A 25,039-nucleotide genomic window follows, 5' to 3' on the forward strand; every position below is an offset into this window, starting at 1 on the left:
GATATAATTATATTAAAATTGGAATAGTCTGAATCTGAACCCTGAGAAAAAGCATATATGATTTATCAAATTCTTGTTTGGTGTTTATATAAAACAGTAATAGTCTAGTAGTGGATAGATAATAATACCATTGAAAACTAGATAGAAAAGAAAACACAGCACAGCACCAGGCTAAGACATAGTTTTGTTTTTTTTTTTTTCTTGGGGAAATCAGTGTGGATAGAATATGTTTAGATTTGGTGTATGACCTTGAATCCTGTCCCTGATGAAACAGGGAGGAAGTACTAACTTCCTACAGTATTTTGGAACCACCATAAGAGGTGTTAGAAGGCACAGTGCAGCATCTGTTTGTTAGCTGTTTCATGTGTTTTTCAGCAGGACTGGAAGGCATCACACAGATGTCACACAGGCACAGCAGATCCAGCAAAAATTACTGCCACATGAGAAAGAAATTCAGCTGAATATCTGCCTCCTAATCATTGCTTCTCAAACACACCTGGAGAGAACAGAGACATGGTATACCCTGAAGATGTCATGAGGAAGATGATCAACACATTTATTCTTATTACATCATACATCATACATATTCTTATTACATAAGTCATAGTTTTATTTATCGTGGGTGATGGTAGTATTTTTGGACTACTTTACAGGAGGATGTGGGTGTCCTAGGTGCTGTAAAACAGATTCACTGCTGTCACATTGTCACTAAAGGACAGATGTTTAGGCGTGTTTGCTGTAATTGCTGATGCCTTACTATCATGTGCTTCTCTTTTTTTTTTTTTTTTTTTTTTTTTTTTTTTTTTGTTAAACTCAAAACCTTGTCATTGTTTCTCGTAGCATTAGCACTAGTTAAATGAAAGATTTGTCCTGCTTGAGTTGCTATCCTAGGCTGTTGGTTTATGACATCCCAAATCAGCTCAGGACTGTTACTGGGAAAGCAGGAAACAGGAGGTTCTTCTGATGATCTTGACCCGGCAGATTCCTCTTCTAGAGATCTTAGCTGTTTCAGCCAGAGGAGAGATGATGTGTACAGGTCTTTATTGCCCCAGCAGTTCTGTATCTACTATGATCATATCAAAATTTTGTGGGGTACTTTAATCACCTTCTTGACACTAGAATACTTGAGAAGTACAAGGGTATCTGATAGCTATCTGATACTTTCTCCATTTCTGTCAGAGAATTTTTATGTGGGTTAGCATATAATGAAATCAATCACAATGAAGGGAAAAAAAATAAGAGATGTTTGTTCAGGAAAATTCCTGTTGTTCCTGAAGACATACAGCAGAAATTTTGCTGATGTTGCTGTGCATAGAATGGTGCGTAGCCCTGTGAGAAGTGAGAAAACATGTCTTGATTCCTGTAGGGATGGTGCCAAGTTTTATTGATGTAAACATTATTTCTGTTTTCTCAGGGTCTGACTAAAGTCCCACTCTATGAAGTTTGTGATGGACAAAACCAAAACTGTATGAAACCAAAAATATGAAAAAAACATTACCCATTCAAATGAAACCTTTGATTGTAAGATCTGAAAACATGACATTGCTGTTAAATTTCTGGTATCATAACATTTAATTGAGGAGGTGAAGGAGGAACCTAGGATCATAGAACATATGAATTTACAGGAAGCATTAATGAAAATGGAATCAGCTTTCAGTCTGACTCTGTGTCACTGTCACATCATCATCACTGTTTTTACAGCACTCATATGAAGCAGTACAGGGTATTTCTCTTTGTTGTTGTTGTTAAATAGAGACACAAAATGTGAAAAAATGAGAATTCTTGTCTTCCAGAAATCCTATTTAAAATCTGCCTTCTAGTCTGATCATTTTCACAAATGTCTTTTGGGGATCCACCCTGCTCTAAGTTCAAGTTGATCATAGAAAAATAAAGCAGTTCTAGCTTCTCTAGTGGAAAAAAATGTGTTATACATCATGTTAAGATCTCTTCCCCAGAAGTTCAATCACATTTTGAAATAGATAAAAATTTTTGGCAACTTTTTTGGAGGGACAGAGGTGACGGAGGGGGTGTTACATGTGTCACCCTTACCTTTGCTCAACACATCTGCTAACACATTCTCTAGGTATACTTGCAGATGTACTCTTCAATAAAGTCAGAGAAACATGCAGACACATAGACTTGACCCGTCTTTACTTTTACTTATAGCCTCTGTCATGCATTTATAACACTCATACAAATAGAACTCTGCACTGCAGATAATATTTTGCACATATTTTAGAGAAGTAATGTAAGTAATGCTCTAACTAGCCCATATGAACAATATTTTCCGGACTAAAATGGTCAAGAAATGAGGTTTTGGAGGCAATTATTTTTCCCCTGGGTTTCTATCTATTTATACAGTGGATTCTGAGAGCCTTCTGACTAAACTAGGAATTGCAACTCTCCCTCCTATTCATTATTTTCTACATTAGACTACATTTATACTGGATTCTCCAAGTTCACATAGAACTAAAATGTACCAAAACCAATCAATGACAACATTTGGATTGTACTCTCTTCAAAGCAAGTCTGGGAGAGAATGACAAACTTCTATTTGCCACTAGAGGTCTTTAAGGTTACGTACACAGGTATAAACTAGAAAGGTAGTTTTGGAGGTGTACAACTTCTACAACTTCAAGGCTTAAGATTGAAAAAGTAAAGGAGAAAACATTAAGCAGATGATGGAAAGTTAGGTAAGCAATGAAGACCCAGCAGGGATCTAAGCCATTTATATGATTAGGAAAGAGTAAGAGGGAGAGGTGGATGGAAGGTTTGTTTACACGCAGTTGGTTCTCACTGTGATGGGGACAGAAATCTGCACAGGATTTAAGTCTTTCATCCTCACATACTGTGAGGTGAAACCCTGAGTTGCAAGTTGCAAGAGGTGGCTCAGTATCCCTGATGAGCCGCACATCAATCAGACTCTGAAATTCAAGTCTTAAACAACAGAATCATTAGCAAAGTGCATGATAGAGAACTCTGGGAAGTCTGAATGACAAAATCATCACTGAGGATGTAGTCATTGTTTGTCAGATGAAGAGATACAGAACAAATATGAGACCTAGCCATTTAGGTCAGACTTCCCTATGTTTGAGAGCTGTGCTATAGTTTTTGTCAGTGCTGCCATTCACAAGTAGTATTTCAGTTTATAAAACAAGAGAACAGTGCAAAATCTATTAATTCTATGTAATTCTAAATCCTAGTAATTCTATGATTCTAAATCCTTAACAGCTATTATTGCTAGACTGGTAACACAACGCAGCATGTTAGAATATACTGATTAACAGGTTGTGCACAGAGGCTGTGGAAGCCTTCAAGGTTAAATCAGAAAGGTTGTGGAAATTTTCAAAGACTGCCTAGATATTGTCCTGGGCGACTTACTCTGGATGGGCCTGCTTGAGCAGGAGTTTGGCTAGATGACCTCCAGAGGTCCCTTCCAACCCCAGTATTTCTGTGATTCTGTTTCTATGAATGATTTACTTGTATTTTCCTGCAGATTATATAGAGTGACTTCTTTAAAGCAAATAAACACATTTTAATGAGGGGAAGATCAGTGGACAGACAAAAGAGAAAGACAAGGAAAACTTGACATTATATATAAAATCATTTTTAGCTTATAAAAGTCAAGGCATAATGCTTAAAGTGACAGTGCCAGACAGTTCTCAGTCTTAAAATACTGAATGCCAGCTGAGCACACAACACTCTTTTCCGTACATCAGAAAAATAACACCTGAGATTATAACTCAGGGGAAAAAAAAATCTTCTTAATAGTATTAATGGAATTAATTTTAATGTTGTATTACTTAAATAGATATTTGAGTAAAACTAGACTAGATTATAATCTAGGAATCCAAGTTTATGCCGATTAAGATGTACTTACATTTTTTTCTCTCTGCTGTTGTCATATTCAACAGATCAAACGTACTACTTAAATTGAATTTCCTGATCTGAAAGTATTTTACCATTTACACTGGAGGAATAGGATTGTCTCAAAGCCATTTATTGTATTTAATTGTGTGCGACTGAAAATGTTTTTAGGAATTACAAGAAATGCACTCCTGGTTAAAATTGAAACATCTTTGTTTCCACTGTTCACTTACAAATCAAAATGAACTCAATAAAGACTATATTAAAACAATAAAAAATGAGATTAGTAGTTGATGGATGGGTACCAAAAGCTGAATTTCTCACTTAGCTAATGCCACGACAAATCTCCCTTTGAGACTGACTACCAATAAAAATCTAATGCAGACTTTGTTTACAGTCCCACGTGACACCAACAGTGCTGAATTGCAGCAGAGGCTGTCTGTAAGTGCTTCTATCTCTGCCAAAGTACCATACCATGGAGACCTACAGCAAAATAAGACTGCAGAGGCTACACGGCTCCATAAAAGCTGGTCTCTAAAAGAGGAATGCTCCTGCATTCTCACAGCAAACTTCTCTGAAAAAAACAAATACATGTAAGAAGATTCTGTGAAAACTCTGTATTAGGGAACTACCAAAAAAAAATGAGAATCAGAATTCCAGAGAATGAAACAAACTTGTGGTTCCAGCATGTTCTCTTCTGTGCTTGTTATGCTTACACAGACTGCATTTGTTCACAAGGTCAGTATCTCTACCAAGAGAATCATGAGTTTAAACTAAAAGAGAGCGGTCACATTCCTTTTATATTTCTGTCTGCCAGAATTGATTTTAGGCCAGAAGAACTACTGTTTTGTTTCTTCTGTTTTATATTGCTGCATAGTTTTAGCATTTCAGAAATGCTGCAGAATGATGACAGTGAAACCTGAATTGAAAAGAACTAGGACTTGCAGGATCTGCAGATGAAGATGCTAATAATTCTCCAGCATAGTCATTGTCTTTATACTGAACCTACAAACAAAAGTGTGCTATATTTTTTTTATCATTTCTTTTTTAACCTGTTAAGTACTTGAAATGAGTTGTGATAGAAGATTTAGGCTACTTTAAGTTATTTGCATACCATGACTTATACGAAGTTATGCATAAATCTTGGTTATTAGTCCTATATGGATGCATGTGTGTGTTTCTAACAGAACTGTGGACTGAAGATGTTGTAAAAATGTTTGTGTATTCACATATAATTAGAGAACAGTTAGTTTGTTCAATGATTTGAAATTCTTAGGTTACTTCTAAGACGCTGTTGTAAGAAATTTCCATTGGAAACTGGATGCCTTCAGAAAACAGGATGCCTGTACATTTTCCAGAATAGAGAATCAGCTGTTGGACAGTAAGTTCTTTCTGAATTGTGAGAAATTAAATGTAATTATGTAAATTCCTCTAACAATTTTTACTGCATTTATTTTTTCCCCAGGAGGTTAATTCCTCTCATGAGCTTTTGCACACACTCTGAAGTTTACATATTGGTAGAGTCCTTGAGAGCTACTGAGAAGTCACCTATGAATGGACAAGGATCTACATCTTGGTGATGTATTCACATTCTCAGCAGAACATGGTAAGTGAGTTAAAAAAGATGAAACAAACTGTAAACCGTATCCTGAAAAAAAAGCACCAAATAGCTTCAAATGTTGCATACTCATTTAATAAAATATATATTTATATCTAATATGTGTAGTTTTATTTTTACCTCACACATTTCCAAGGATGTCAGCAAACACATTTCTATCATTTTAAGCAATGTTTTCCTGCAGTGAGTTTGTATCAGTCATAGTCTTCTGATGCTGGCTACTGTATGGAACAGTGTAGTATCCCTCCCTAGTATACTGCATGTGATATATCTAAAGGAAAAGAAGAGGAAAGCTATTAACTCTTCTAAACTCAATCAGAAAAATAAGAAGAACATGTGAAGCATCTCTGCTTCCTAAGTCGTGTGAGCTCTTCTCAAAGATTTCTCTGCTATTAGAGTACAGGCAAAAAGGAGCTGATCATGGCTGGAGAAAAGTCAGTCTCTGGCAAGCTAGGTGTATAATTCCAGTGAGAACCAATGCTGGCCCTTTCTGCAGTAAAAACAGCTCAAGCATGTGCTGCTCTGTTGTCATCAGATACAGCTCTTGGCACTGAAATATCAGGGTTTGGCACACCTGGTGAGAAGCCTTAAATGAAATAACTGAATTAAGCAGCACCAGTGTAGTCCCTTGAATACAATATGCTGTGGAATTTAAGTTCACTTCTTAAGTACCTTTTGTGTACCTTTTCTGACTCATCATGAAGATGGAGGACACCTTGCAAAAAATCTGGGTGTTACTGTTAGTGAATTGTTATATACAATAATACAATAACAATATGTTATATTGTTAGTGAGTTATATATACTTTTCCTGTTTCTTGTGAATGAATAATTTGTGTCAGATTAAATCAAGTCTGTATTAAGAACAGGCGGGACATTTACAAAAGGATTCTTAAAGCACAGATGACAGTACTTTCATTTTTGTTCTGAAAGTGACATTTTAGAATTACAAGTAATTCTGTTCCACAAATACTTACAGTCCATCAGATAATAAAAGACTAAACATTAATAACAGTATTTATTTTTCCTCACTTAATATCGAAGTGCTTTACAAAGACATCCAGTATTATTACTCCACTTTCTAACCTAAGATACAAAAACGCAATGAGTTGCTTGTGATCTCCCAGTAGGAAAGTATATGTGTCAGCACAGGAAATATGTGTTGGGCATTCAGCAGCCTCTTGCATCACATGCTAAGGAACAGAAGGAGCTTCTCTAAATCTTCTTATATAGTTATTTTCCACTTTTTTCTGGGGTGCTTCCATGTAACAAAATTCCTAGTATTGGTTCTTGCTAGTGCATACTATTTTTTATCCTGGCACAGTGCACAGATTCTTGAATTGGCCATTGCTCAGTAATAATGGTAAGAGAGATAAAAACAGATCATATGATACATTTTTACAATACCTGCTAATGCTAAGACATGTTAATGCTAAATAAAGGAGTTGATAGAGCTTTTTGAGTGGAAAGGTTCTCTGCAAATTAGCTAAATCTAACTACGTCTACTGAGTTTCAGTATAACATACATTTTTACTGCACACTGTATACATATCAGTTAACTAATCATTGCCAAGCTTGGATGAAGGAAAATGATGATAATGGATGATAAGAAAAATACTGAGGAAAATACATTGATGAAAAAGTAAGAGAAATCTGATCATGAGATACCATAGAAAACTACCAATCTTGTTACATTCTACTAGATTGAGAATTTATTACAAAGGTTGCAACATTTTGTTTCCGTCTTTTTCATCAGTAGGTGAAACAAATCATGCCTGTCATGTAGGTACATCCATTAAACAGTTCAGAATGTCTACTTCATCTTAAACATGCTTGAGTCAATAGACCTTTTCACTGACTTCAGTAAGGGGCTTTGTCAAACTGCCCTCTGCCCTAGTTGTTCCTACTGCTTTGATTAGTCAAAACTCATGATAAAACTTTGTCGGAGAAGCATTTGGTAAACAATCTTTTGCACTGCAAGAAGTGCTAGTGAAATCCAATCTTTTTTTCTAAGGCAATTAACAACTAATCTCAGCATCTATTTCAATGATATTCCAGAAGAAGAAACAAAATCCTTACCCCAAAACTTTGGTGGCCATGAAACCGGTGAGTAAGTACTGTTCTTATCCATAACATCCAAAAGACAGATATAAAATAGTATGTCCAAAGTGCAGCAATGGATTTCTGAATGATTGAGATTTAGTGGTAGAAGTAATGCTTTTGTGCTGCTAGGGAACTGGGTTTTTTTGTCTGAAAGGAAATGGATGCATCACATTTCCTGCTTGTGGACTCGAATTAGCAAGTGCTTGCCTTATCTTGAAGCCCCACATGGTTCCTGAGACAGAGAAATAGTTTCCTTCTCGTCATTTCCTCAGCCAGAGTGAATTGACTTAGAACAATACCAAATCTCCTCTTTCCCTGAAACTTTTTGAACCCCAAAATATTTGGTGGCAGAGAAATGCAATTCCTTTATATTTTTTTTCCCCTTTACTTATTTTCTATGTTAAAGAACTTTCTCAAATATTCTGAAGCACTTACATCCAGCAGTAATTTCCTATAAAGAATAAATTGTGAAGGAAGCTTTTAAAAAAACACCATTTCATTAGTACACTGACTTAGGGTATGAAGATTTTTAAGTATTTCTCATTGACTCTCAGCTATTCTGAGGAACTTGCAAGGCAGCAGGGCTGCTATTTTAATGAGTGCATTTTATATTTCCTCTGCCAATTCTTTTCCTTTCCACACCCCAGTCTAAATTATGAGATCCCTGGAACATAAACAGACATTGAGTTAATTGTTTGAATAGTTTTAATACACTGTAGTGGTAAATCCTTGATGGAATGTGTAAGCACTGCTGCTAAAAATAATAAATAGCAATAGTAACACCCCTAAAAATGATAGCCAAATACTTGAGGATTCTGTTACAGAATTAGTGGAGAGTGAATTGGAATCAGTAAAATGCAAATTCATACATTTATATAAACAGTTCTGTAGAACCTGATTTTAAGTATTTCCCTCTTAAATATATAGCTGATAATGGATCAAGTCTTTAGATGTATATTTAAGGCATTTAACATAAATATTCTCTGGTGAATTTCAAATGTCTGCTTTTTGAAGAATTCTATGAGGTTTCGGTTTGAACATTAATAAAAAACATAATCAGATACACCTATTTTCATCAGGAAACCCCAAAATTTAGGAATATTCAAATCTTGAGATTTGGACCTGTGTTTTTTTACAGCAATTTTTGTGTGGATTTTTAAAAAATAGATAGATATGAAGAATATTTAGAAATGGTACACTAATTTTATGGAAGACTAATTACTTTCAAAGTTGGCACTTACAACAAAATATCCAAATATTGATTTAGGTACCTGAATGAAAAGAAACAAACTGATTTTCATGCATCAGCCACCAAGATACAGCCTAATGGGAAATGTTAGGTTTTTAGCTTGGTAGGGATACAAATTCCAAACTACATTACAAGAATATAAAAATTAAAGAATGCTATGACTAAAATTAGTTTTTTGCTCTAATAGAGATTGAAATATATATATATATATAAAGAATTTTTTAAACTGTTAAATAAAAAGATTAATATTTTTTAAATGAAAATGTCTAATGAGATGATCATTGTGAAATAAGATTAAGTACTGAGCTTAATTTATTTGAAAAGCAACTAAGTTCAGACTTGGCACATGCAAATAATTCAGTCTTCCACATCACTAAGTATATGAAATGTCAACTTTAATGCTTTTTGGCAAGTCAGCAACAATGAGAAGTGTGGCAGTTTATATCTGGATAGTGTATTAAGGAATGGAATTTCTGTCTTTTTCCTCAGGAATAAACAGTTTATTTTGGTAACTGAAAGGAGTAACAGATCAGAGATAAACTACCAAAAGTTATCTGGAGTGTATCTCTGCAAGTTTTGTCTAATAAAATTTTAAATGAACCAGAGAAATTTCATACTCTTTCCACTATATATCTTTGTCTACAAAAAGAATTGCAAGTTTGTGCAACAGAACTTGCCAGTAATAAGTACAGTGTATGAAGGGAAGACCCACTGATATCATTTATCTGGACCTTTATAAAGCCTTTGCTATGGTCCCCCATAATATCCTTCTTTCCAAATGGAAGGATATGGTTTTGATGGGTAGACTGTTTGATGGATGAGGAATCAGTTGCAAGATCTTACCCAGTGAGTGGTGGTCAATAGATCAATGACCAGTTGAAGATCTGTAACAAGTGATGCCCCTCAGTGCTCAGTACTGGGACAAGTATTCTTTATTATCTTCATCAATGACATTGATGGTGGGATTGAGTGCACTCTCAGCAAGTTTGTGGATGACTTCAAGGTGGGTGGTGTGGCTGACATGCCTAAGGGATGAATGCCATCCAGCGTGATGTGGACGGTCTTGAGCAATGGACCCAGGTGAACCTCATGAGATTCAACAAAGCCAAGTGCGAGGTCTTGCACCTGGGTCATGGCAGCCCCTACTATTGATACAAGCTGGGGAATGTAAGCATGGAGTACAGTCCTGCTGAAAAGGACTTGGGAGTACTGGTGAATGGGAAGCTGGACATGAGCCAGCAACGTACAGCTCAGAAAGCCAGCTATATCCTGGGCTGAATTAAGCAAGGCCAAAAGGGTGAGAGAGATGATTCTGCCTCTTTATTCCGTAGTGGTGAGACCTCATCTAGAGTACTGATGCAGAGTTCTTTGTACAGGAGTACACGAATCTGTTGGAAAGCATCCAGAGAAAGGCCACAAAAGTGATCCCAGGGATGGGACCGATTTTGAGAGAGCTGGGGCTGTTCAGCTTGGAGAAGAGAAGGCTACAGGGAGACCTGATAGTTGCCCCTCAGTATCTAAAGGGGAGCTACAGGAAAGAGGGGACAGACTCGTTAGCAGAGTCTGTGCTCGTGGTGATGATACTTGAGCATAATGAGGAAGCCTTTAAAAATGTACCCAGATCTTAACTACAATTAATCAGTGCTAAGCAGAAGAATTGTATCTCTGTCACTAACAGAAAGAAATGAGCACTCTATCAGAATTTTAAAGCACCTTGATAAAAACACTTCTCAGTTTTTCAGCTGCTTTACTGTTACTGATGCTTCTCAAAGAGACCTAGGTATGTGTGCTGAATTCTCTTAACTGAACCCACAAAATATCTTTTTTCCAAAGTATGCAGAGTTCACCAAAAATAGGCAGTGAAAAAGAGTAGAATGAGCATCCAGTGATATTTCTTTTTCTTACACTTTCCACCTAGAGATTATGATTTAGGCTGGGATTTCCTTTAATTGTTTTGTATTTCAGCAGCTTCATATTTGTCCTTGGATAGTTCTACAGCTTTCCGGATGTATGAATTAAAACTCAGGAATTTTTGTTCTTTAGCCAGTGATGAAAAATATTCCTGCCCCCAACAAACTATCTCTGTTGTGAGTTGCTCATAATGTGACAAAGGCTGACAATCTGCTTGAATTTGCTATCTTCAGTATCTCCAATTTTAAATCGTATCAAACCATGGATTTCTTCAGTTTTCCGGCTACAGATCACAGTCTCTACTAAGAAATAGCCTACTTCCGAGTGCTGGTTGTGTCAGAATACACCTTTTGATACGATGCACTTGCTGTGAATGCAGAGAAATACAGCTGAAGTAATGTCACTGTCTCAAGAAAGAGCTTGGTCTCTAGGAGTGTATTAGATATTAATGATTTTTCTCCAGATTCTTCAGAAAGAAAATTCTGGCTAGAAAATGTAAGAAAGAGAATTTCAGGCATTCATTATTTTCAGAAAGCATGAAACCCTAAGGACAAAACATGAAAATAAGATTCTACACTGCTCATAACACCATAAGCAAGGGTTTAAAAGACTATAAAGTACATGCATAATGCTCTGTATGCCAACTTACCTTGTGTATGTGGTTTAATTATTTTTTATTATTAGCACATTTTCTCCAAGGTGATCCATATAGATCATAGCTCTGTAGTTCTCATAGGAACTGTTCAAATAAATTACAGTAAGTCCATGCAATTTGCATTCTTTCTTTATTGTGCAAATTATCACTTCCTGAACTCTTCAGGAAAAAGAAATACATTGAAAAGGAAATACCCAAGCTTCCACTCACCGATAGGCATTTTTCCAGTTGGTTGTCTGGCAAGTCTGTCATCCTTGCCTTGTATGTATGTCGAGTTCATATGCAGTTCATTCTATTGTGCCCAATACCAACTGCTGCAAAAGCAAAATTCTGACAGCAAGATGTCTGTTCCACCTCTGCTTAGCACAGAAGTAGCCAAAAGGTTTTCAGGAGCAAAGAGATAAAAGTCCGTCGAATGTATTTCTCTCAGTATACCCAAGAGTTCCAGAGAATTTCTCTCCCCAGCTATCGACATTTACATTGACAAAAGACTGCAGTAGTCATTCTTTCCACCTGTCCCTTCCTTATTATTGTAGCAGTTCTAGGCATCCTAACAGTCTTCAGAACTCCCTATAATATGGAAGATCAGCTTTATAAAAGGCATCATCTGTGGTTTAAAGGAGAACACTGGATGTATATGAATCATCAGTGGGGTTGCACTTCTTTTGCACTTATACATCTTAATTTTAGAGGAGTTTTGAGACAATTGGGAGACACAATTAGGTGAGATTTTTGTCAAGAGAAGGACTTTTCCAAAAACATGTTTGCCTTTCTAAGCACATCATTTAGCTCTAGATAGAAGACATTAACCCAAAGCATTGAGTTAGTTAGAAAAACTCCCCCTGGGACTTTTTGTCCTAGTGGGTGTGCATGCTTACTGAATAGTTACTGTGATGTATTTTAACCACACTTTGTGTTGTAGCACAGTATTTTCCTGAAATAAATATTGCAGTGCAGAACAGCTGCAATCTTGAAACTGCCTAATTTACACTGACTCAGAGTTGAACATAGGAGACATCCAAAGGAAGAAAAAAACATTCAGGCATTGTAGGGGTGAATGAGTCATAGTTTGCAAGATTGAATATGCACGTGAAATGCAGCCTCGTTCAGGATAAGACATATCAGTGTAAAGCAGAGTATAAAGACATTTAAACACAAAAGACGAGTAGCATGTAATTCAGAAATTTTGTAGACAATAAGGTTTTCTTTCAGTACTTCTTGGTCTTTATATGGAACAATTAAAAATTACATAATTACATTCTTAGATTTGATTTATCAACTAGAAATGTCTTTATTCCTAGTCAAATTCCTGTCTTCTTCTGTACATGTGAGATTTGGGTGCCATTATTTTTCATTACTTCTCTATTCTGCCGTACTTTACTTTGATAAAACATTTAAATGTGCATTATTTTTACAAAAGTTTTAATATTAGTTTTAACAGCATCATCTTAAAAAGTCTGTATATATATATATTGCAGCTTCTAATATAAAATCTAAATATAAAACTGACTTTTTTTTTTTTTCTGGCAAGACAGGCAGAGAGTTTCATGCTGATGGATGAAAATAATCATGATGAAAAGCATGGATTTCTCATAGAAGAATCCTGATGTTTTTCAGAAGAAACTCTGATACAACCTGTCAACATCCATCAAAAGGTTAAAGATAATATCTGATAAAATTCACTGCATAGCAATGGCAACTTCATTCCTAATGAATTTATGATATATTGAAAATGAGGTCAGGAAAGACCCTGGATAAATTCTTTCACTCACATACAGTTTATAGTGGCTCACTTGGCTTTTCAAATGCCTAATGTATTTCAAATATTTAAATTTCTTTTTGTAGTTCATTCATACATTTTGTAACAGGATCAATATAGAAGTCTTAAAATAAAGACTTGGATGTTCAAGCATAATGGCAGTGACAGTGGATATCGTGGCAACACCAGGAACCAGAGTTTCCTTCATGCAGATGCTTGATTCTGCCATTTACAAATAGGGGACAAATGAAACAAAATAATGAAGACCAAGACAACAGTTATTCTTTAAAAAGTAATATTTTTCTAAGGAGTAATTGTTGATTTCATTATCCTTCTCATGTTATGGAAATGTTAGATTTATTCCTGTCAGAAGTTGCATCTGCCTCAGGCAGCACCTCAAACTTCTGCCCCTAGTTAAATCCCCTATTCTCTATCCATTTCCTTTCAAATGTCCTTTCAGATTAGATATTATGAGGCACATGCACAAATTCTAATGACTCTAACATGCCTTTCAACTCTTTTTTCCTAGCAGGTTACTCTTTTACTTCAGTCTCCAAGTAAGCATTTTACTGTGACTGCTGTGATGTAGTCTGTGATTTCAGTATTTTTTATTATTTTTACAAGAACGTATAGATGTTTTATAGTAGTAGTGTTCGTCAGATGAATAACTGTTTAAATTTCTTACTTATTCTTAGCTAAATTCTCTTTCTCTTCCCACATGCATTACCAAACAAGTAAGTAAACTCAATAATTCTGCAAATAAATCCAGAAGGGTTAGTTCCTCTGTCTAATTGATTCACAAGACTTTTTTGTAATTTTTCCTGTTTGAGTTTTTTTTTTCATCCATGTTTGAGTTTTGCTCCAAGTTGTTCAGCTGAAATTCTGCCCAGCGCTGTCCAGAGGCACAGCTGACAAAGACATCTTGTCTCTACCTGAATGTAAGGAAATTCCAAATAACTTCAGATTTGCAAGTAGAGAGTTTCTTTGCCTATTCCTTCAGCATCTTTTTAGTCTGGCACTAAGGAACTTTGCGATACAGTCCATATGGTGGCACTATCTGATCATGTTTACTTTGAGCTATCAGTTCGAGTTAAACAAGAGTTACTTCTAAAATATTTGATCTGAACTTCTAAGCATATATATGATCAGTAAATATAAATACCTGGAAGGAGGATGCAATGCAGGCAGAGCCAGGCTCTTTTCAGTTTTGCCCAGTGCCAAGTCAAGAGGCAATGAGTACAACCTGAAGCACAGGAGGTTCTGCCTGAACACCAAGAAGCATTTCTGTGCTGTGCATGTAATGGAGCACTGACACAGGCTTCCCAGGTTAGTTGTGGAATCTCCTCCTTGGGTATGGGCAACTAGCTCTGGGTGTGAGTGCCTAAGCAAAGGCTGGACACAAAGGAACCAGAAGTTCCACCCAGCTTGAACTATTCTTTGATACTGTAATATGTGTGTGTATATGTATATATATACACGTGTTTAATCTGAAGTGTTGAAATAAATTTAAGCATTTAAAGGTACATCACAACACACAGAAACCTGGCGGCATGACAGCAACTATAGAAATCTATCAACCCAGTGAAAGCCCAGCTCCCATGGGCTAACAGGAGAGCCAATGGGAGAGGCTTTCCCTAGATCACCTTGCAGACAGAGAGAGTATACTTTCTTCAGGTGAATGAAACTCAAGACATTCAAGGATGTTTAGAGTAGGAACTGAGGGTAGAAAAGTGAGGAATCATTGTCAGAACACTTGTCTGACCATCCTCCAAACCTGATTAACACAGTCCATCCTGGCATCTAGTTGAAAACCTCTTCCAGCTATTTTCTTGGGTGAGAAGCTCCCTATTCTGTGCACGTGGATATTTAAGGAGGTCTGCATGCCAGCAGCTGCAGTGAGACTGGGTGCCACCGGGGAACATGCAACTCTGCTGCCAGCACCTGCAGAAACAAGAATGTGCACAGTGTGTGTGGATGTGGATGCCAACGTGTGTAATCATTAACACTGAACTCCATCAGCTAGCAAGTGGAAGAGGCCCAAGAGCCAAATAATGAGGCCTGGGCTGGATATTGGAGAGACCAAGGATCTGAGAGTTGACTAGTTGAAGGGGTCCCAACCAACTACTGAGGGAGCTGTGAGATCTGGGGATCATCTTCTGGTAAGGACATGGATCTAGAACAGTTGCAGGGAAGAGCCTTTTTGTCTCGAGACACCAGTGCCAGTCTTTTATGGAAGACAATACTGTGTGTACATGTGTGAATGTGTGTGCGTACATATATGCACATGCATTGGGTTGCAAATATGTGTTGGGGAGTGTGAAAATGTCAGAATGTGTAAGAGCATCTGTACCAGCAGGAAGAGGGCTCTAGCCTCAGGAGCTCACACCTAGAGGAAGCTATGCCAGACTTGGCACTATGCAGATACTGGATTTTGCAGCTCCTAACAGAATATATATCACTTTTAGATTTTCAGTGCTTATAATATTTTAAAAAGAGCACTTTAGGTTTTTTTTTTTAAGTACTAGGGGGGTATCCGTTTCTTATTTTGGTGTAGTATTTTGAGCTTTTAGAAACATTTTTCAATTTAGCATAATGTGAAGCATGAATGACGAAAAAAGGCACAACAGTGCATTTTAAACAGATATGAGTCTCTTGAAAACAATGAGGTGACTGACATAAAAAATAAATGTTATTTGGTTTAGCTCAGCTCTTGCCATATGCTAGGCTAAGCTGATTCTGTACTTCTACATGCTTTTAATTCCTAATTAGGAATCTCTAAACTGTATTAGGAGTTTGATAATTTCCGAGAATATACCATATGTTGTTATATGACAGCTTTTATGGTTTTTATGAATATCTATGCCCAGTTCACTTTTGTGCAGTCTCATCCTGTTACTTTCATGCCTTCCAGCACAAGTAACGTTAGGTTGTCTGTTGCAACACTACTTATAATTTGGTGCAGCCCATATTTGAGGGGTTATAGGCTATGGCTTCCAGACGTATCTTTCATTTCCTCTCATAGTTTTCTCACTCAAGTTTTGTCACATTTAAATATAAAAGACAAACTTTACAAGAGCCTTTGCTTAGAAAAGATCGGATGATTCAGAGAGATGATTTCTATTTTATTTTTATACTTTACAGAGTACATGAAAATGGTGTGCAGAAATGCACATATCTCTCAAGAAGTGTGTGGCAATTTTCTGACATTGCACATTGGTAATATGTGGCAGTTTAGGGCAGGAAGGAAGTGGCAACAACTGCTTGCTGCAAAACCTGCAGAAAGGGTGAGCTCTATTCCTCAAACTAGTCTTAACTTTCATAGAATCACAGCAATAGACTCAGAAGAGATCAAAGCACTGAAAGAGATATCATGTTATGCACCCCAAAAACATATATAATATATATATGTAAAATAGTAATGCTTTCCAGTCCAGTCAGTACTTAATACATTATGGCAGATTTCACTTTCTCCTCATGTTATGCAGTACAATGCTGTATTTTTTCCTAAAACTTTCTGTTCTGATATGACAACCACACCTGTTGCAAGATGAGCACACTGCTTCTTGACTTCTCCACTGAGGACACGGAGAAGAACTCATTTTCTTCCTATTATAGTGCTCCTTTATGGTTCTGAATGCTTTTCCACATCCCTTCAATTTCTATTCTTTAGATTGAACAGTTTTTTCGGTCTTTTGTAGAGGAGGGCTGTGCTTTCTAGACCTTCCTACAGTCATTCTCACTGTTTTCCTCTGAATTTCCCCTATTGATTGAGGTGTTTCTTGGAGTCTGGTGACCAGAATGAAACCAAACATAGAGCGATAGAGTGATGAAGGATACCAAAAATTTATTTTAACTTCTCTGAGGGCAGTATTCCACTCCAGATGGAAGATGCCCTGAATTCTCCAGTGTCAATGGCCTAACATCTCAACTAAAAGCAGTAGCACTCAGAGGTGCTGTGTCACTCATTACATAGAACTAGGACACTTACATGTCAGGATTTGTGATATTGGCTGTATTCCACCACAATTTGTATCACTTCGTCATAGTACTCAGGAGATGGATTTGTCAGAGGACGGATAGTATTGTTTAGCATAGAACTGGACTTGTTCATCTGAGCAGCACATCTGGCTGCCATCCATCCCTAGTTGAGGCAATCCTAACAGAGGGCTCTGTGAAGTGTGCCACACACTGAGTAATGTGCTTTGGAAATGGTAGAACACATATGTTACTATATAGTCTTTTATTTTATTTCTTTCTCTATGCTGGAAGTACCGTTTTCTTCTCATCCTAGTCAGTGTCTATATCTAGCAGAGGATCCTTATATTTAATATGTCTGTTTAATGTTAACCACATTCAACATCATAGTGGAATCAAGTATAAGATTAGAATAAGGATACTGTTAATACAAAATTACTAAAAATATCCAGATATATTTCTCAGAAATTCCAGTCTCCAAAATTCCTGTCATGATTAAAGACCGTGGTATACTAGGTGACCCCTTTTTTGAAATTGGTATGTATTAGCAATCATAATCTTCTCTTCTTCCAGAAGGGCTACTCATAATCACCCTGCTGGCAAAAAGTTTTTGTATGTAATTTCTACCAATTTAAAGAAAAAATAAGATAATGATACATTGTCAGGATAATGAAGACAGTTTTCTTCAGGCTAAAGGAAAAAAATATCTGATTAATGCAATGAAGGTTGCAATGACCACCACTCTTGATTGAAATATACTTTTTGTACAAGGTGGGTTCCAGCTCTGTCAAGAGCTGGAGGTGATAATTTGTGTGAGAACAAGCAGGAAGAATTGGAGTGATGTTATATTCTCTCATAATAAGCAAAGAGGAAGAGACTGAAATAAGCCATATCTTTTTAGCACATTAAAGTCAGAGTAACTCTACAGCTATCAGTAAGGTTTTTGTGGGTTTCTTAGTATAAATGATGGATAAAAAAAAATGTGCCTCAGTAATTTTAGACAAAGATTTAAGAGATGATGCAGTGCATAGTGCTGCAGTTTGGAGAATGAAGAAAATCTACACTAGCAAGTACTTATATGGTTAAATTGCTTCAAATGAGAGTATGATTACTATTAAAACAACCCTAAACTTTAGTCATGAAAAATATGTTCTTTCTCATGTCAATACTGATTCCCTTAAGCTAAGAAGCTAAAATAAAATGACATTTTCTGAAAGAGAGAAAAATGAGGAATTTACTCAGCAAAGAGGTGTGAGCAGAAAGGGGAAACTCAGAGGCATGTCAGCATCTACTTTCTTTGCTTCAATGCTGCAACTGACATGGGGAAAGATGAAGAAAGAAAATCAGTAGAGATAAGAAAAAATCTTTGTAAGCAAACAAGCGAAAAACCACCAGCACTACCAACTGAAAAAAAAAACAAGAATAATTTAAGGGCCAATATGCCTGGATACACTCATTGTCAGGAAGAGAGGATTTTTGTGGATGACTGGAGGTGACCTAGATATGTACATCCCTGATTCACAAGAGTTCTTACTGTAGCTCTTGCTATTTCTACTAACAACCTGACTCCAAATGTGTGATCTGTGACTGCGCATTGTGTCGGGATAAGTGCCACAAGTGTAAATGTTCATATCGCACAAGTAGCACCAATCTTAACGTGACTGGCACTGAAGGAGGGGATGATGCTGAGTAATCTCTGCTGCCTCACTCGGATTTCTTCCATCCATTTGGTAAACACTATGCATGCCAGTGTTGCAGAACCACTGCAGCACAGCCAGAAAAGATGAAGACTAAGAGGTACACAGGCATCTTTCCTCCCAACTTCTCCTTTTTGGCTCTAGATGAGCGTTTTGCTCTCCAAATGATGCAAAGCAGAGATGATTAGTTAGGAAGAAAAATAATCCCCCTTCTACTGTGCTGTGTACAGTAAAGATGAAGGAGATATAGTGCATAGCCAAAGCGTAGGGTTTCTGCAATGTCTTTTGAGGAACCAGAGACGTTTTAACCTGGTGGCATATGCACTGTTGCACAGCTAGCTTGGTTAGAGCTCAGCAGCGACAGTGTTGCCATCCCTCTGAGTATTTCTGTCCTGCCTCTGTTATGTAAGTGCTGGTGTCCCACTTTGCCTGTACAGCTCCCGCCTCACGCACGATGCGCCAGAGCCTACATTGGGGATGATGCTCTCCGAAGCTCAAGGTAACGTAGCAATAACCACAAAAACATGAGCAGCGACAGCTATGAGCAGAGATAGCGAAGAGCAGCCATATGCCGCTGCAGCCATTCTCGGAAGTCCTTTCGGCTCACGGCTAAGCGCACGCTTGCGATCGTCTGGCGGGGGCTGGAGGCCGGTGCCCAGTTCCGTGCCCGGCACAGTGCCCGAGGCAGCCGCTGCCGGGGCTGTGCTGCGGGCGGGGCGGGGCGGGGCCCCCTGCGATGCGAGCAAGAACAGCGGGCTCCGAGCACTGCGGGGGGGTGGGCCGCAGCCCGGGGGAGGAGGAGAAGTGACAGCACAAAACGCCGCAAGGGCACGGCACTCCCGCACACGCACTGAACCCCGCATCCCCGCGGCCGCCTTGGCCTCCACCCCCGCCACCCGCGCACCCGCGCACCTGCTCGCTCGCGACGGGGCGGGCGGAGCGTCGTGCTGGTAACTGGGGAGCCGCGGGGCGGCGCGGACTGGAGCAGCGCGGAGAAACGCAGCGGGCGGAGGTAGGGCGCGGTGTGGGGCCGGGGCTCGGGGCTCGGCCCCCCCCGGGGCAGCGGGCTTCGGTCGGGGGCTGCAGCCTCCATGCGGTGCTGAGGGGACGGGAGAGGGAGACCCCCGCGGCACCAAAGTGGTTTGGGGTCGATAAGGAACTCCCTTTTGGGACTATGCCCTTTAGGAATAGAAAACACCGGAGGAGGGGAGAGGTTTGCCTCCTGCAGTGCACATGGATGTGTTAACAGAGATAGCTGGTTTTGTGTTCACACAGTGTAGGCCAAAGTATAGTTAATGAGGGAAGATATGGCTATTGACAGAAGCTCATGAGAAGCTGCTTTTAAGCTGGATTGCAAGCAATGATGGTGCAGAAAGGACGAGTACATTGCAAGAGAGATGCAGTGTCCATATGCTCTCTGGTATGTTTGGGAACTCCCTAGAGGTGAAACCTGCTGATACAGACACAGCTGTGCTTGGGGCTTTGACAACCATATTTTCAACCATATTCCTACTGGGAAAGAGTGCTTCTAAGGACTACTACTAGTCTACTGTTATAAACTACATTTCACAAATTTGTAAGTGCCTAAGTAAATTATCTACCCGATGCTGAGGGAACCTCCAGTGCTCATCTCTGTGAGGAATTTTCATTTATGTGGTTTTAGGGAAATAATAGTACATGCTGCTTCTGGCTGCTTGCCAGTGCTTCTCAAGTGCAGAGCCTGTTGAAAGACTCCTAACAGGCGCACAGCTTCTGTTGTACTCCTGGTGATGGGCTGCTGGCTTTCTCCAGATTCTGAGAAGTATTTTCACAATTTTTGTGTGCACTTTTAACACTTCCACAAGTTTTAAATGCCAGCAAGCTATACTAAGTTATTGCCAACAGACAGGTGAAAATGGGGTGCTATGTAACCGAATGCCAGTTAGAAACGTTTTGTTTCTGTTTGTTTGTTGTACTAACCTTCAGGTGGTGAATTGAAATGAATTACAGGATAAAAATGGCATATGAGATACACTATTAACATTTGTGTGCGGCTGGGAGTTAGACTCTATGATCCTTTTGGGTCCCTTCCAACTCGGCATATTTTGTGATTTGCTGAACAAGTCACTTTTTATTTTTTTTCTGGTCTGAGCCCATATTTATATGGGATGCATGTAACATTGAAAACATAAGAGTTTCAACTGAGAAGAGGAGCTATCCAGAAGGAGCATGGTGCTGCATCTTGCGCTGAGCCAACTGGAATCTACACAAACCTTTTAAATGTAAAAGGAGAAGTAATAATCTCTTCATGTCCCTCATTTTCCTTTAATTGCTATTCCTTAGAGTTTTTTTATTTGTTCAAATGTTTGTTTTTGATCATCGTGGGGTCAGAATGGGTTGAGGCTCTCAGGGAAGGAGAGCTGGTAGTACGTAAGTGCCTTGGGGAGAGCATAGGAGCACCAGGCCCTGGGGAGGATGTGGCTGGGTAAGGCACTGAACCAGGCATGGGGCTCTGGAGAAGTCCTGAGTTCTGCATGGGTCTGCAGGGCTTCTGTAGGTCCAGCCCCAAGAAACGTTTGTATATTCACTGTTCACACAGATACTGTGCTAATCCACCTGGGTACACGTTGTTAATGGAAGTGAGTTGAGACTGAAGTTGTGGTTGCACTTATTAGAAAAGTACATACATCAACATGGACAAATATTCACCTACTTCCTTGTTACCATGGCTAGTGTTAGAGTTTTTGTGTGTCCTTAGAGGTCACAACAATAACAGCAGCAGGTTACCTCTGAAAGAACTGAACTTTCACCTTTGTTTCACTAAAAGGAAGAGATTTAATGAGGAAAACCTTTTTTTTTTTCCTGCTTTGCAATCATATGACAGCTGTGTCTGTCCTTTGTGCGCATATTCTACTCCAAATAAACTTTCTTGCTTAGGACATGAACAGAAATAGTAAGGAATCAATACTTGCTTATCCGAAACTCAGTTTGAACCACCCTTTCCTGAGGTCCTTCAGTGTTCTCTATTTTGGTGGGGTTTTGTTTGTTTGTTTGTTTTACAGATATATTCTCTGCAGAAGCCTTTGGCTACAGGTCTTACTAAGCCACAGGAATCCTACATTCCATATCACTATTAAAATAGAAATATGAGAAGCAGATTCCTAGTATTAAATGTCTTATGAATTATATCCTAGCTTCACTCTGCCTTATTTGCTTATGTATTGTGACCTCTGATCTTAATCTTTGTGTGTCTTTGTCTATGCACATAGTAAGCTCTTAGAGGCAAGGATTATATCCTGTGTTTGTAGAAGGTAATAAGCTACTGATCCTCATTCTCCTGCTGTTACCAGCATCTACATAAACTATAATGTATTCCTTCAGAATTTCAACAGCAGAATTACTGAACTGTAGTATACACTGCTTAACTTTTCATATCAAAAAGATAGTGAATGACCTTTCTTTGTTCTTTGAATTTAGCAATCTATATTCTGGAAACTTTTTCTCAAGAGAAGTGTCTACCTTCTATTTTCTACTGCAACACTTTGCATTCTCAGTTCAGATGAAAAGACAGTTTTAAAAACAAGAGTAAGAGTTTCATAGTAGTGCTGGAATTTTGCTCATCTTCCTCAGTAAACATAATTGAAAGTGAAATTAAAAAGCTCACTTGCTGAAATGCAGGCATGTACACAGCTGTGTGAGTGATAGGGGTTCTAAGGATCATTTTTAAACCTCAGCCTAATTATATGTAAAGAACAGGAAAGTTGTTTATGACATACGCCGCAGATTTATATATCATTTAATTTTCCATATTAGTTACTGGTGCAGACTTTCTGCAAAATGAAGAATTATGTTCTGTGCCAAACAAAGCTAAAGCTAGAGGAACTGAAATAATCTAGAGATCTGGAAGGTGTTTAAATGTTGTGGGTTTTTTTCTTCCTAGAAAAGCAAATTTGAATGTATGTTACAAACCTCCAAGTAACTACTGTGTATCAAGTAAGTTTGTGGTTGGATGGTCAGTGAGAACATGTTTCACTGTTCCTATTTCAGTGTGCTCTTTGTTGAAGGTTGTAATCTGTCTCTTCCACCCTTTTTCAAAAGCAATCCATGCAGTAGAGAAAGGAAGCACAAAGTGACAGTGTTGGGATTTGGAGACCATCCTATCAAAAACACCTTTCAGAGCCAAAATTACATTTTTCCATGATCTCTTACATGGTGCTTAGTTATATCCCATTGAACTTGGTAAGGTTCCAGTATGCCGATTTGTGATACTGTACAATACTGAAATGAACAACTCCAAATAAGCAATTCAATCCCCTATAACAATTACCAAAGTGACTGTTAGACTGAAAGAACAGTGACAAGTTACCATTCTTCATTTATTTATTATCAATATTTTTTAAAGATGGCGTGAGTATCATTTTGAACCACTCTAATCCACATTTTCATCCTAGCTTCTAATTTGAGTATATCCAGTAGGGGCCACTTCCTCCTTGACAGATGCATTCAAATATGTTTACAATTGAGTTCTTAATTCACATTCACAGATTTTCAGTATTCCAGGATGAAGTTTATCAAATTCTTCCACTTTTAGCTTTGATTTTGTTTCAAATGGTGCTGTTTCTAATTCTGCTATGCTTCTGTCTTAACTTGATCTTATTTTCTACTTTCTTTTTACTTGTCTGGCCAAGGCATTTTGTTTCCTGTCCATACTTTCTTAGTCTTACTCAGATGGACTTTCAGCAAGTCTCCCTTCAGTCTCATAGACAACACACTGTGTCAGAGCTCTTCACCTGTCACCTTTTATTTCTTCCTTCTTATTGTAGATATTGTAAATAAATTAGCTGGTTCTATGATTGTTTGGTGTAGAAACCTGCATTTATGACCTTCAGAAGATACTAGTTCCTACCTTTATGTAAATCTTTTATTCTTGATTAGTATGAGGGTCACTGCTCCCTCAGAGAATCACATCACCTTCAGTAGCATTTATGATGCTGGCAGCATTGCAAAGACCTCTGAGGTTTCTGAAAATGGAACCTATGGGCTTATAGCACTACAACAGTAAGCACTGGTGAGGCAGTGGAACAAGATGCCCAGAGGATCTATGTGTATGACAGTCTTGGAGGTGTTCAAAGCCAAGCTGGATGAGGCTTTGAGCAACCTGGTACAGTGGGAAGCATCCTGTCCATGACAGAGAGGTTCAAATTAAATGAACTTCAAGATTCCTACAAACCAAGCCACTCTGTGATTCTATGGTCCTTTCCTAGAAATGATTTTTGACTTGATCAATTCTATACCACAGTTTCTTTCAGCAGTGAAGTGTGCCTCTTTAACATGTAGTGCTGCTTTAACAATCAGCCTTGCCTCTGTCTTTCCTAAGATTTTGTTCAATTCTTGTGCCATAGTTATTCCAGTTATTCCACTGCATTTCTTGTATCTGTGTAACAATGACTTCTAGCTGCAGTACTTTCTTGCATTTACTAGTCTGTTTTTTATCTTCTCAAATCTAGTCTTGATACAATCTATACTTTTAGACAGGCAAGAAACAGTCTGCTGGGACCCGGGATTTTCTTTCTTTCACCAATATATTTACTTTTTCTTCCCTCTTCGTTGGCTTGCCCTCTGCTCCTATAATTGGATATCATAGAAATCTAAAGCTCTGTTTTCAGGTGTAACTCACTATTTGAGATCTGTATTTGAAATTCATTCTTTGAGGAACAAATACACTTCCAGTAAATATCTCTTTGTAGCTGTGCCTTCCCAACTCTCTTTCACAGCTTGAATTTCTAAATCGCTGGCTCATTGCTCTCCTTTTCCTGGGAGACTCCCAGTGGAGATAATCCATGCCTTCACAGAGGAGGAATCTCCCTCAGGTTACTACATGTGGCATCAGACTGGTGTACTGGAAATCTGCAATTTCTGCTGATATGAAGGAATCTGATAATTTTTTTACACTTATTTATGGTAGGCTTATTGCCATTAATAGATATCTAATAAACGGTCTTCTCAAATATCCCCTTGGTTTTCTGGAACCATGGTACTGGCACACAGTGCTTTCCACTGACATGCTTTATACACTCTAAGAACTTAAAGACAAAAATAAGACATTTTCTTTCCAGTGGTGCTCTAGGTTTAACAATAAGGGAAAATATATTCTCTTATTTAATTTCAGATTGTTCAGAGCATTCTAAAGCACATTAGAAAGAAGAGAATTAAACCAGCTACTTGGA

The 25,039-nt window shown here is 38.1% G+C and overlaps 2 protein-coding genes and 1 long non-coding RNA gene across 3 annotated transcripts in view; 1 reads left to right on the top strand and 2 right to left on the bottom strand.

Moving 5' to 3' along the window:
• Positions 1-7,620, bottom strand: part of MYCT1 (MYC target 1) — a 22,381-nt gene extending 14,761 nt beyond the window's left edge. Inside the window, exon 1 of the mRNA XM_052694589.1 lies at positions 7,564-7,620. Coding sequence (XP_052550549.1) covers positions 7,564-7,620 — 57 coding nt within the window. The remainder of the gene's footprint in view (positions 1-7,563) is intronic.
• Positions 1-25,039, bottom strand: part of LOC128086262 (uncharacterized) — a 144,091-nt gene that overhangs the window by 103,235 nt on the left and 15,817 nt on the right. The gene's annotated exons all lie outside the window — the stretch shown is intronic.
• SYNE1 (spectrin repeat containing nuclear envelope protein 1) overlaps positions 19,659-25,039 on the top strand; it is a 282,683-nt gene continuing 277,302 nt past the window's right edge. The window contains exon 1 of the mRNA XM_052694476.1: positions 19,659-19,845. The gene's annotated coding sequence lies outside the window, so the exon portion shown is untranslated. The remainder of the gene's footprint in view (positions 19,846-25,039) is intronic.

The sequence above is a fragment of the Tympanuchus pallidicinctus genome, unplaced genomic scaffold (genome assembly GCF_026119805.1).
Source record: "Tympanuchus pallidicinctus isolate F22 unplaced genomic scaffold, pur_lepc_1.0 scaffold1, whole genome shotgun sequence".
Lineage (NCBI taxonomy): Eukaryota > Metazoa > Chordata > Aves > Galliformes > Phasianidae > Tympanuchus > Tympanuchus pallidicinctus.